At 44.1% G+C, this 13,967-nt stretch overlaps 1 protein-coding gene across 4 annotated transcripts in view; it reads left to right on the forward strand.

Moving 5' to 3' along the window:
* The window catches only part of lef1 (lymphoid enhancer-binding factor 1), a 156,032-nt gene extending 142,941 nt beyond the window's left edge, over window positions 1-13,091 (forward strand). For 3 of the 4 annotated variants that reach the window (XM_068045426.1, XM_068045455.1, XM_068045435.1), the window contains one exon: window positions 11,732-13,090. In XM_068045426.1, coding sequence (XP_067901527.1) covers window positions 11,732-11,808 — 77 coding nt within the window. In that variant the 3' untranslated portion in view covers window positions 11,809-13,090. Of the gene's footprint in view, window positions 1-11,731 lie in introns of all 4 variants that reach the window. The other variant, XM_068045465.1, reaches the window with a different exon arrangement.
* Window positions 13,092-13,967: the final 876 nt, after the last annotated feature.

Genomic DNA, 13,967 nt, shown 5'->3' on the forward strand with positions numbered 1-13,967 from the left:
ATTCACTCCGCGTGATATTAAGAAATGACTGAAGGCACTGGATACTGCAAAGGCTATGGGCCCTGACAATATTCCGGCAGTAGTACTGAAGACCTGTGCTCCAGAACTTGTCGCGTCCCTAACCAAGCTGTTCCAGTACAGCTACAACACTGGCATCTACCTGGCAATGTGAAAAATTGCCCAGGTATGTCCTGTCCGCAAAAAGCAGGACAAGTCCAACCCGGCCAATTACCACCCCATCAGTCTACTCTCAATCATCAGTAAAGTGATGGAAGGTGTCATCAACAATGCAATCAAGTGGCACTTGCCTAGCAATAACCTGCTCAGTGACGCTCAGTTTGGGTTCCGCCAGGGCCACCCAGCTCCTGACCGCATTACAGCCTTGGTTCAAACATGGACAAAAGGCTGAACTCAAGAGGTGAGGTGAGAGTGACTGCCCTTGACATCAAGGCAGCATTTGACGGAGTATGGCATCAAGGAACCCTAGCAAAACTGAGGTCAATGGGAATCAGGGAGAAAACTCTCCACTGGTTGAAGTCATACCTAGTGCAAAGGAAGATGGTTGTGTTTGTTGGAGGTCAATCATCTCAGCTCCAGGACACACTGCAGGAGTGTCCTAGGCCCAACCATCTTCAGCTGCTTCAACAATGACCTTCCTTCAATCATAAGGTCAGAAGTGGGGATGTTCGCTGATGATTGCACAATGTCCAGCACCATTCGCGACTCCTCAGATACTGAAGCAGTCCGTGTAGAAATGCAGCAAGGCCTGGACAATATCCAGGCTTGGGCTGATAAGTGGCAAGTAACATTCGCGCCACACAATTGCCAGGCAATGACCATCTCCAACAAGAGAGAATCTAACCATCTCCCCTTGACATTCAATGGTATTACCATCCCTGAATCCCCCACTATCAACATCCTAGGGGCTACCATTGACCAGAAAATGAACTGGAGTAGCCATATAAATGCCATGGCTACAAGAGCAGGTCAGAGGCTAGGAATCCTGCGGTGAATAACTCATCTCCTGACTCCCCAAAGCCTGTCCACCATCTACAAGGCACAAGTCAGGAGTGTGATGGAATACTCTCCACTTGCCTGGATGGGTGCAGCTCCAACAACACTCAAGAAGCTTGGCACCTTCCAGGCCAAAGCAGCCCGCTTGATTGGCACCCCATCTACAAATATTCATTCCCTCCACCAACGACGCACAGTGGCAGCAGTGTGTACCATCTACAAGATGCACTGCAGCAGTGCACCAAGGCTCCTTAGACAGCACCCTCCAAACCCGCAACCTCTACCAACTAGAAGGACAAGGGCAGCAAATGCATGGGAACACCACCACCTGCAAGTTCCCCTCCAAGCTACCCACCATCCTGACTTGGAACTATATCGCCGTTCCTTCACTGTCGCTGGGGGGTCAAAATCCTGGAACTCCCTAACAGCACTGTGGGTGTACTTACCTCACATGGACTGCAGCAGTTCAAGAAGGCAGCTCACCACCACCTTCTCAAGGACAATTTGGGATAGGCAATAAATACTGGCCTAGCCAGCAACGCCCACATCCCATGAATGAATAAAAAAAAGTACTTACTGTGCGCCCAATGCATCTGTGAGCGTGGTGCAGTATCAAACAGAGCTGCATTTGAACAGAGCTCTAACACTGCAAGGGGATTGTTGATGATGTATTTTCATTTATATCGGAGTCACTGACAATGCATCTTTTTGTGACATCGGCTTCCTGTTGCTTGAAGATAATTTGAAAATTCCATTAGTACTCTTTATAACGAAAGATTTAATTAAATTGTGTAAAAAAGAAATAAATAATTTGTTGAAACATATTTGTAGGTTGTTTTGATGCATCTTCATGTCTTATAGGTAATGTACACTTGAAATTCCTCTTCAATCTATGAACTCCACCTCCATAAACAACCAGCCTGTGTTGAGGAAGTCTCTTATGAGGAGGTCGTGCGGAGAGGCTGTAGGTGAATAGTTTAGCACAGTGATGTGCTGAATGTATTACTTCAGTGCAGATCACTGTCCTATTCCACCCTTTATAAAAGAAAGAGGAATAAAATACAATGCACCAACCAAACAAATAACTGCGATGGCTCTTTGTGGTTACCTGCTTCTATGTACAACTCAGTTTATGAGTGTAGCAGTGTTTTGCATTTTTAAAACTCTCTGATATACCTGAAGGTCTCCCTCTTATTTTTAAGTTCTATTTAAACATGCTAGTTATTTTTCAAGAGGTAACAGTCAGACTGTCTGCGAATGGTTGGCCCATTGAATGTGCATTACAAGAATGTAGAGTCAATGCTGTTGACAAACCCCATCCTTTCCAGCTTCATTTAACACTGGCTTGTCCAGTTGATTGTCAGCGTTTTTCACTAGTATGCATCTGAGAATTGGGTATCTGGTGAGCAGACCGGCTTAAACAAAAATGCAGCGTACTTGGAGTTTTTCAACACATTCAGTGCTGTGACCATGTCACCAATACTCAGATGAGAAAGGTGACCTCCTAACCTCCCACAAGTGACACAATCGGCAAATACCATTTACTGCATTTTGGGCACTTGGGCAGGCTCGAATGGTCATGTGACACTATGGGGAAGCGTCCAGTCATCCAGTGTGGATTGGAGAAAGACAAATCAGATCTTTTTTCAATGGTGAGAAACTAGGAGTTGAAAGATTTGGGTATCCATGTTCATCAATCACTAAAAGCTAGTTGCACAGGAACAGAAAGTAATCGAAAAGGCTAGTGGAATGTTGGCCTTTATATCAAGGAGATTGGAATTGCACAGTGAGAAAGTGATGCTTCGGTTGTACAGAATTTGATAAAATCCCATCTGGAGTACTGCATGCAGTTTTAGGCACCACACCTTCGGAAGGTTATCTCAGCCTTGAAAGGAGTACAGGATTCACCAGAATAATACAGGGGCTTAACGGATTAAATTACAATTACAGGTTGCATAAGCTTGGCTTTTATAACTTTGTGTTTAGAAGTTTGATCTAATAGAGGTATTTAAAATGATAAAGGGATTTGAAAGGATAGATACAGTGAGACTATTTCTTCTGATGGGGCAATCTAGAACAAGAGTACGTAACCTTAAAATTAGAGCTGGGCCATTTAAAAGTGATGCACTTTTTCACACAAACAGTAGTAGAAATCTGGAACTCACTCTCCCAAAAGGCTGTGCATGCTGGGACAATTGAAATTTTCAAGACTGAGATCGATCTATTTTTGTTAGGTTAGGGTATCAAGAGATATGAAGCAAAGGCAGGTAAAAGGAGTTGAGGTACAAATCAGACACGATCTAACTGAATACCAGAACTGTTCGAGGGGCTAAATGCTTAACCCTGTTGCTATGGCACCATTTAAGCCCCTTTCAAACATTGAAAGAACTGGCATTCAGATAGCGTTTTTCACATCCTTAGGATGTCCCAAAGGGCTTTGCGGTAAATTAAATACTTTTGAAGTGTAGTCACTCTTGTTATGTATGTAAACACAGCAGCCAAATTGTGCATGGCAAGCTCCCACAAACAGCTGTGAGATAACTGGCCAGCTAATCTAGCTTTGGTGGTTTTGGCTGAGGGATAAATGTTGACCAATAAACTGGGAGAACTCTCTCAACTTTTACAGCCACCTGAGAAAGCAAATGGTTTAACATCTCAGAAAGAGGACACCCTCCAACAATGCAATACTGAAGTGTCAGCTTAGATTATCTGGTCAAGACCCTGGAGTAGGGTCTCCTAGGAGTGTCACCACTGAGCCAAGGCTTGACTTTGCATCTATGGCCTTCTGAGACTGTGAGATCCACATTCTCACAACCAATTGTGTGATGTAGTTTTCCCATATTCACTTAAACTGGTATAGCTAAAATTCTGTCCATTTGTTCTGGATTCCCCGGACGGCACAGTGGCACAGTGGTTAGCACCGCAGTCTCACAGCTCCAGCGACCCGGGTTCAATTCTGGGTACTGCCTTTGTGGAGTTTGCAAGTTCTCCCTGTGTCTGCGTGGGTTTCCTCCGGGTGCTCCGGTTTCCTCCCACATGCCAAAGACTTGCAGGTTGATAGGTAAATTGGCCATTATAAATTGCCCCTAGTATAGGTAGGTGGTATGGAAATATAGGGACAGGTGGGGATGTGGTAGGAATATGGAATTAGTGTAGGATTAGTATAAATGGGTGGTTGATGGTCAGCACAGACTCGGTGGGCCGAAGGACCTGTTTCAGTGCTGTATCTCTAAAAAGAAAAAAAAAGTCAATCCCTATCCACCCTATCAGCTCCCTTTGAAATTTTAAGCAGGACATCCCTTAATCTCCTCACCTTGAGGGAATTTAACTATTGCTACCTGTTCTCTCCTCACTACTCAGTCCCTTCATCCCAGCTATTGTCCTATTCTCTAAAAGAAAGAAAGACATAAATTTCTATAGCACCTTTCATGACCACCAGACATCTCAAAGCACTTTATAGCCAATGAAGTACAGTCACTGTTGTAGGAAATGCAACAGCCAATTTGCACACAGCAAGCTCCCACAAACAGCAATGTGATAATGACCAGATAATCTGGTTTCTCATGATGGTGATTGAGAGATAAACATCAACTAGGACATCAGCTCTCTTGCTCTTCTTCGAAATAGTGCCATGGGATCTTTTACATCCACTTGAGAGAGTAGACGAGGCCTCGGTTTAATGTCTCATCCGAAAGATGGCACCTGCGACAGTGCAGCACTCGCTCAGTACTGCAGTGCAGTGTCAGCCCTGATTTTTGCCCTCAAGTGGAACTTGAACCCACAACCTTCTAACTCAGAGGTGAGAGTGTTACCTACTGAGTCCTGGCTGACACCCAGGTCTATGCAGGCCTTTAGACCAATATATCCATTCCAAATTGGGACACTGAAAACTAAATACAATATTCCAAATGATGACAGGCGTTAAATAATATGAGTAGTTACTTCCTGTCTGTGAAGTGCTCAGTTGCTATCACAACAGGAAATGACATCAGCAACATGAAGCTCAGTGCCCTTGTTTCTATTTGTTGTGTGACTTGCCTGAGTTTCTTATCCCTTGGGTTTCTCATCCCACCTTACACTACCTGCTCCTGGCCCATTGCTGTAGCTTCTGCTCTTATTGTGAGGAATGGAACTATCCTTTTTGTACACGAAGGGCGGAACTTAATGGCCCCCACCGGCACCCCACCCCCATCCCCAGAGACGGGCTAGGAGTTGGGGAGCCCCATAGAATTGCGACGGAAGGCGGGCGGGCGGTGGAGGGCCAGTTGCACCACGATTAAGCCTTCCCACCCAGATGCCAATCATGTAGCCCTTTAAGGACCCTTTCCAACCGCCACTGGAATGACACCAGGGGTGGGGGCACCTACGCCACACGGGAGGCCTCCCAGTAAAACAAGGCAGCCTCCCTGCAGGCTTGGAGTGGGAGTCACCTCCATGGGCGATCTGTGGCCCACAGAGGGCACCCGGCTGCAAAGCCACCCCTCCGGTAAAACCCCCTCCCCCAGCCTTCATCATCCACTTTCCCCCCCACCCCCCACCCCCCACAATCGCCAAGACCAGTCGGACTCGCCCCGGGGACCCCGCCTCACTTATCTCTGTTCTGGGGCTACAGCATTGGGCCTGGTCCCAGGTTTCCTGTAGTACCAGCAGTGACTCCCTCTGATTGGGCGGCTGCTCTTAGAGGCAGGATCCCCATCCTTAAAGTAACGGGGATCCTGGCACCAGGCACTTAAGCACCCGAGCGCCGTTGAATTGAGCTGGGGGGGCTCCAAATGGCCGAGGTGGGGTTCCCCTCGCCTTTTCGGTCCAGCACCGGGAGCCCCGCTGGCTCAAATAAATTCAGCCCACAATGTCAGCCATCCCAAGTTAGTCTTGTATGGTTAGATGCAGGGTAAAGCTCTCCAGGCCTGGTCCAAATAAGGAACGGGGGAAGTTCATAATTCGCTGTGGTTGCTATGTGTGGCTAGCATATCACAGGAGTTTCCTGATCTCCCACTATAATTTCAAATGGAAGAGCTGAGGGGGCGGCTGTTTATGCCCCTTTTTATCTGATAAAACTCCTGTGAAGATTCGGGGGACATTTTGCAACATTAAAGGTGCTATATAAATGCAAGTTGTTGTTGCTGTCTGCTGTTTGTGGCAATCTCTCACCAAGGATACTGGTGTGCTGGTTCAATGGAGCCACAACTCGCCATCAAAGCAACTCGTCCTCCAACGTGCTGCATCCTCCGAGGAGCTACCCCTACTTCAGCAGTGTAACATTGTCCCCCTTTCCTTCACCTGCCATCCTGTGACTTTTCTGACTGGCCAAGTTAAGGGCTGAAGGCCCATTCCTGCTAGAAACTGGACTGCAACCTTTCAGATTCATTTATTTTAATTCTTATCTCACCATTCAAAGACCTGATCTAACAATCCAGTGGATACGAGATCCAATCCCTCCATGGCAGTCTGAGAATATGAATTCAGTTTTTTTAAAATTCCAGAAATGGGAAGTTCCTTCAGTAAAAGTTGGAGAAGCTGTAGGATTGTCGTAAAACCCCAACTGGTTCACTAATGTCCTTGAGGGAATGAAATCTTACCTGGTCTGGCCTCTAGGTGACTCCCATCCCACATCAACATGACAGACTCTTATATGGCCTGACAGGCCACTCAGTTGTATTAACCTGTTACAGCAGTTCAGGAAAAGGGTTTATTATCACCTTCTTCTTTCTTCTAGGGATGGTAATAAATGCTGGCTTTGCCATTTGTGCCCACATCCAAAGAATAATTATTTTTAAAAAGGACCAGTTATCAAATTGCCTTTATAAGAAAGTGTAGATTAGAGCAATTAGAATGGAATTAGAAGGAAAAGAATTTTGAGGCAAAGGATAACTAAACAAAATCAAGAATAAATCAGTGAATGGCCACTAATGAGAGATCGAGAGCAATCAGTGCTGAGAATGGCACAATCAGCAAGAAGACTTCAACAAGAAACTGAGACACAACTAAGACTGTGGGATGACAGCAAGGCTTGTAGTGATAAACAAACTGTGGTGCAATGATGATTAACTGTTGGTGCAAAACAAGAGATAAGATTAAGAGATCGTGGATAAATTGAGGCCAAAAATTAAAGGGTCTGACCTGGAAATACTGGGTAATGAAATTCAGAAATTCAGAAAACGTAAATGCGCAGGATGTTGATGTCACATTGATGTCACTTTCTGTTTTAAGAGCGATTGAGTTTTCAGAAACAGGAAATAGAGACTTCAAAGGGACATGGTTTATGAACGTGGTTTAGCAAAGATTTTCCTCATAAGGCATAAGCAAATCTGATGATTATAAGGGGGGGGGTCCTCAGATTTTAATGGGGAGCTCCCTGCAGGTGCATAAGGTTTCATGTCCAATTAAAATATTTTGGGGCGAAGTTTAGATAGTTTTCACTGTAGATGTAAACAATGAGGTGGAGGAAGGTAAGGACCTGTTGACTGACCCTTCGTCCTTGACTCCCCCGACGCAGGGGAGAGCATAAAATTCCACCCAACATTTTCATTAGTTGGGGAATTTATGACTGGGAGACACAGTGGCGCAGTGGTTAGCACCACAGCCTCACAGCTCCAGGGACCCGTTTTCAATTCTGGGTACTGCCTGTGTGGAGTTTGCAAGTTCTACCTGTGACCGTGTGGGTTTTCGCCGGGTGCTCCAGTTTCCTCCCACAGCCAAAGACTTGCAGGTGATAGGTAAATTGGCCATTGTATATAGTCCCTAGTGTAGGTAGGTGGTAGGGAATATGGGATTACTGCTGGGTTAGTATAAATGGGTGGTTCTTGGTCAGCACAGACTCGGTGGGCCGAAGGGCCTGTTTCAGTGCTGTATCTCTTAAAAAAAAATTAGAGCCAGGCCTTTCAGGAGTGAAGTTAGGAAACACTTCTTCATGTAAAGGATGAGCATTGAGGGGCTAAATGGCCTACTCCTATGTTCCTATGCACATAGCTCACACGGTCAATAACAATTCTACAATAAAAAGAAAAAATTGCATTTATTTAGTGCCTTTCATGACCACCAGACTTTTCAAAGTGCTTTACAGCCAATGAAGTACTTTTGAAGTGTAGTTACTGATGTATTGTAGGAAAAGAAGCAGCCAATTTGCACACAGCAAGCTCCCACAAACGGCAATGTGATAATGACCAGATAATATGTTTTTTGTGATGTTGATTGAAGGATAAGTATTGGCAGGGACAGCAGGGATAACTCCCCTGCTCTTCACAGAATCATTACAGCACAGGAGGAGACCATTCGTCTCATCGTGTCTGCACCGGCTATCCGAGTGAGCAGTTCACTTAGTGCCGTTCCCCCACCTTCTCTCCATAATGCCTCGATTGTACCTGCCTCCACCGCACTCTCAGACAGTGAATTCCAGATCTTAACCACTTGCTGCGTGAAAAGGTTTTTCCTCATGTCGTCACCGCCATTGTTTTGCCAATTACCTTAAATCAGTGCCCTCTCGTTCTTCACGCTTTCATGAGTGGGAACAGTTTTTCCCTATCTACTCTGTCCAAACCCCTCATGTTTTTGAATACCTCTATCAAATCTCCTCTCAGCCTTCTCTCCTCCAAGGAAAACAATCCCAACTTCTCCGATCTATCTTTGTAAATGTAGTTCCTCATCACTGGAACCATTCTCCTTTGAAATAGTACCATTGGATTCTTTATGTCCATCTGAAAGGGCAGACAGGGCCTCGGTTTAACATCTCATCCAAAAAACAGAATCTCCTAATAGTGCAGCACTCCCTCAGTACTGCACTAGAGTGTTAGCCATGACTTTTATACTCAAATCCTGGAGTGGGCCTTGAACCCACAACCTTCTGACTTAGAAACAAGAGTACCAACTAAGCCACAACTGGCACACACAATTTGAAATGCTGCCAGAAGTCTTTAATTTTACACTGTAATAATATTTAATATAAAAAAGTGGGAATGAATGGCTAGAGAAACAGATTTGACACACATGTATATAAAAGTAAAATAATGTGTGTCCAAATCCCCAGATTAGGAGTTTCTGATTGAGTGAAGAATCCATTGTGAAACTCATCCAAGCAACAACATCCACAGGCGACTCCTGAATTGCACTTATGTCGGGAGCCTTTAGGAAGTTAATGTAAACTGTGTGTATAATGTGTCATGTCCTGCTATTTAATAATGGTAGCTTCATAATACTGTAATGAAAACCTGTTATATAGCTTTGAACTCCAGGGTAGATGACCTATAAATGGAAAAGGGTAAAAGTACAAGATGTTGGTGCTTGATTTATCTGATCTGAGAGGAAAAATAAAAAAAACCTTGCAGATGGTGCAAATCTGAAACAAAAGCAGAAACTACTTGAAATGCTCCGATGGACTGTGAGGCCGCATTTGTAGAGAGAACAGACAGATCAATGATTCAGGTCGGAGAGATGGGTGTCAAAAAGATGTTTTGACAGAGTGCCCACATCTGAACATTATTAATGGACACCATTGTAACTCTGTGTAAGTGAATGGGTTTTAAGTGTGTTAAAATTGGGCTCTCCTCTGTTCTCTTCACAGATGCTGCCTGATCTGTTGAACATTGGCAGAATTTAATGTCGAGTATCTAGGGCACTGGGTGGTGCAGGGAGTTAACGCATCCAGAGGTAGAATAGAGTTCCCTCTATTTTGAATTTGTATAGTGCCTTAACTAAATACCTTTGATGCCTGGGCCTCAATACAAGCTCATTCAATGGAATGAAAGCATTGGATCTTAGTAAAGTGAATTGAGAACAATGGTAGCCCAGTTCCCTTAGAAGGGGCTCGTCCACATCAGAGAACGGCATATAATTGGTACAAGTTGGTATAGAATCAATAGAACAATAGCAAAATCTTTTTAGTTTGGCGTTTAGTCACATTGTTGAAGGAGCTTTAGTCTTCTTTTGGAGGAGGCATATTCAGCATAGGTGCAGTGGTATTCAAAATTATGAGGAGTTTTGATAGAGCAGGTAGGGAGAAATGTTTGCTCTGGAAAGTGGGTCGACAACCTAAGGTCATAGGTTGAAAACAATTGATAAAAGAACTAGAGGGGAAATGAGGAGATTTTTTCCCCCACACAAAGGGTTATTAACAGAAGAACACAAGAAATAGGAGCAAGAGTAGACCATGTGACCCATCGAGCCTGCTCCGCCATTCAAAACGATCATGGCTGATCTTAGGATTCAACTCTACTTTCCCACCCTTTTGCCATATTCCTTGATTCCCTGAGAGACCAAAAGTCTGTTAAGACCTTGAACCCACTATCTGAAAGTTTAGTTTAGTTTTAGTTTAGAGATACAGCACTGAAACAGGCCCTTCGGCCCACCGAGTCTGTGCCGACCATCAACCACCCATTTATACTAATCCTACACTAAGCCCATATTCCTACCACATCCCCACCTGTCCCTATATATTTCCCTACCACCGACCTATACTAGGGGCAATTTATAATGGCCAATTAACCTATCAACCTGCAAGTCTTTGGCATGTGGGAGGAAACCGGAGCACCCGGAGGAAACCCACGCAGACACAGGGAGAACTTGCAAACTCCGCACAGGCAGTACCCAGAATCGAACCCGGGTCCCTGGAGCTGTGAGGCTGCGGTGCTAACCACTGCGCCACTGTGCCGGTGAATCAGATTCAATAAGGACTGTCAAAAAGCAATTGGACATGTATTTGAAGCAAACTAATCCGCAAGGTTATGGAGAAAAAGCTGGGATGCGGGATTAATTTGGACAGCTCTTTCAAAGAGCTGACACAGGTACGATGGATCGAATAGTCCCCATCTGTGCTGTAATCTATCTATGATTCTGCATCACTCCACAGCAATACAGCAACCAATCAGGTTTATTTTAATAAGTAGACAATATAATGGAGGTTCACAACTCAGCTCTCTTGAGCTTCTGGTTTTCCATTATTTAAAGTGAATATATAGGGCTCAGGGGCTGAGCATTGAGGAAACCCTTGGCCAGTGATTCTTGTCAATATTCACATAATTAGGTTCTGTGTCAGTCTAGTGAAGTCCATTTAGTGCAAGTCCATCATCTTCCCAACCTCAATTATTTGTGTAGCTGTGCAACTTCCTGCTCCACTTAAGCTGTTAATTTGGCATCTTTGGATTGTATGATCAAGTCTATTCATGAGACTAGTCAGGATTTGAAAAACTATTGCACAGAAATAACTTGCATTTATAAAGCATGTTCCACAACCTCAGGACACCCCCCAAGGGCTTCACAGTCAATGATATAATTTTGAAGTTTAGTCACTGTTGTAGGAAACACAGCAGCCAATTTGTGCACAGCAAGCTCCCACAAACAGCAATGAAATAAATATCTAGTCTAATTGTTGGCTGAGGGATTAATGCTGGCCAAGACATCGGGAGAACCCTCCTCCTCCATGAATAGTGCCATGGGATATTTTTGCATCTACCTGAGAAGGCAGATGGGGCCTTAATTTGGCATCTCATCTGAAAGATTTCACTCTTCAGTACTACATTGAATCTAATCATGTGTTCAACTTTATGGAGTGCAGTTTGAACCCACAGCCTTCTGACTCTGAGGCAAGAGCTACCACATATAATGAATGATCTGCGGTGTTAGGGAAGAGATTTATCTCGTACCAGTACTGTGAAAATGCTTCACGGTGCTTAGGGTTTATATCAGTGCCTGTTTAGATTTATCATATCCTTTTCTTTTCTTTAAGGAAAACAAAATACATTCTCGACGTGCAAAGCAAAGGCAGCAACATCGGGCCCACTTCTGGAGATGGAGGCTTGCTGACAACCTGACCTCATCTCACGCACCTGCTGACCTCTCACCTACAACGGAATCCATATTTGACGTAACTTCCACTGCAGACAGATGTGTGGACACTGCGCTAATACGGTGATTTCTTTTGGACTCACTCTGTCACCGAGTGACACTTGTTGTTGCCCAGCACAATCTCCCCCTCCCTCCGCAGAATCTACACTGCACCCCATTCGTTCACTTTTGTCAACCAATACGCCATTTGTATTTACTCTCGCATTTTGGATTACAGTCTGTCCTGTACAAATCAACCACTACTTGGCAGGCGCACTTCAATCCACATGAAGATTACACATGGCCAGCGTAAGATGCAAACATCACGGGAAAACACCGTAGGTATCAGATGCAGAAAATGGCCTCCTGTAGCATTTTCGTTCAACAAAAAAATGTAAATAATTTTATTTTATTTCATTTCTCCTTAACTGAAAGCCTTTTCCCCATTTTTTTTCGTTCTTTGTGTATATTTTTAGTGATAGTTATTTTATTTTAATTAAACTTAGAGATCAGGAAAGTTTCTGAAAAAGTTCCTTTGTTTCTGCTAGAGAAGATCTTGCAAAAGGATACAGCCCTCATTGTGTTATTTGTACCAAATACTGAGCTCTGAGATTTTGATGGTGTACTATAGAACCTAATCAATGCAAGGGTGGGGGGCAGGTATTTCTATGGGAATTCTCTTGCTTATCCATGGTAACTTTGGTGAAAAGCCATGGAAACCTATGAAAAGTGGTGTTAAAAGAAAATGATGTTTCTCTTGTGTTTGGTGGCTCTTTAGTGGAACCTACAGCTTTGAAGGTGAAAATCCCCATAAAACATTCCCTCCACAATGACAAATCATCATTTAGGGGTCTGTTGCTAATGATATTCCCAAATACAGAATTGCAGACCTTGTACAAGCAATGACATCACACACTGATATTTTGGAAAACTCAACACTTGTAGTGTTGCTTTTTTAAAAAAAATCCTGTTTTATGTTATGTACCTGTCTCTTTATGTTGTAATTATCTCCTAGTTACATCTTAGTGTTACTTGTTTTGTTAATAGAGTATATCTGGTGCCATGTTGTTGATTATGGTTATAACGGGTTCAAGCCATTACCTTTTTTGAAAAAAAATGTCATAGTGGTTCAAATCTTTTATGTACAGAATTTATCAAATTCAAATATGTCACAAGTTTGCGTGTTTTTTTTGTGGAAAAATACCGTGCAGTAAATTCGCCATTGTCTGTAACCTCAAACTTGTGGAACAAACTAAATATTATTTGACTACCACATGTGACTAAACCAATTAATTGCATCCTCTGTCCAGTCGTAGTTTCCTTTGCTACAATCAAGACCCCATGGCTTTTAATACCAATATCAGGGAGGCGAGGGAATCTTGGGGGAGGGGTGAGTTCCTTAGCGCTCAATGGTGTGATTGGTACCAGAATACTGCAACATTAAGCTATTAAAGCATAAAAAATTACCTGTGTTTCTATTAAAAATATAAGATTCACAGATGGCATAATGTTGACTCCGGTAAAATGAGTGACAGTGAATTTGCCACCCGTTTACACCCTGCCTGATTTTCATTTCCATTATTGGGCATCTGTATTGAAGTTTCCCGTTTTATACTTTCAGCCACAATCAAGGTGACCGCACACCTTGGGCTGGATTTTATTTTCCCGCCGCTAGGTGCAGCGGCTGGCGGCCCGCATGTGTGGGCTGCATGCCACCATGCTGCCGCGATCTCACACACAGCAGATCATTATAATATGCTGGGCGGCCCCCCCCCCCCCCATCACATGGCGGGGGCATCGTCGCCTGTTTCTGCGCAGGCGCTGGCACCATTTTTAAAGAGCTACCAGGCCTGCGTTTACAGATGACAGTTGATCCTGTTCCCCACCCTCTCGCAATACACTGAAATTGCAAGAGTTGATTCTATTTCCCCTCAACTGCACAATGTGCAGAGGTCACCCCTTCCAACGCCCCCCTCCCCCCACTAAAAATGTGGCATTGAGCCCCTCCCCACTACACTAAAAATGCTCTGATTCCCTCTTCCCCACCTTGGTGTCGCCAGCTTTCCCTGGATGGGAAAGTGAAATCGCGTGAGTGCCGCCCATCGCACTGAAGATCTGGAACCGAAGGTAAGAAGGGA

Source organism: Heterodontus francisci, chromosome 1, assembly GCF_036365525.1.
Source record: "Heterodontus francisci isolate sHetFra1 chromosome 1, sHetFra1.hap1, whole genome shotgun sequence".
Taxonomy (NCBI): Eukaryota; Metazoa; Chordata; class Chondrichthyes; order Heterodontiformes; family Heterodontidae; genus Heterodontus; species Heterodontus francisci.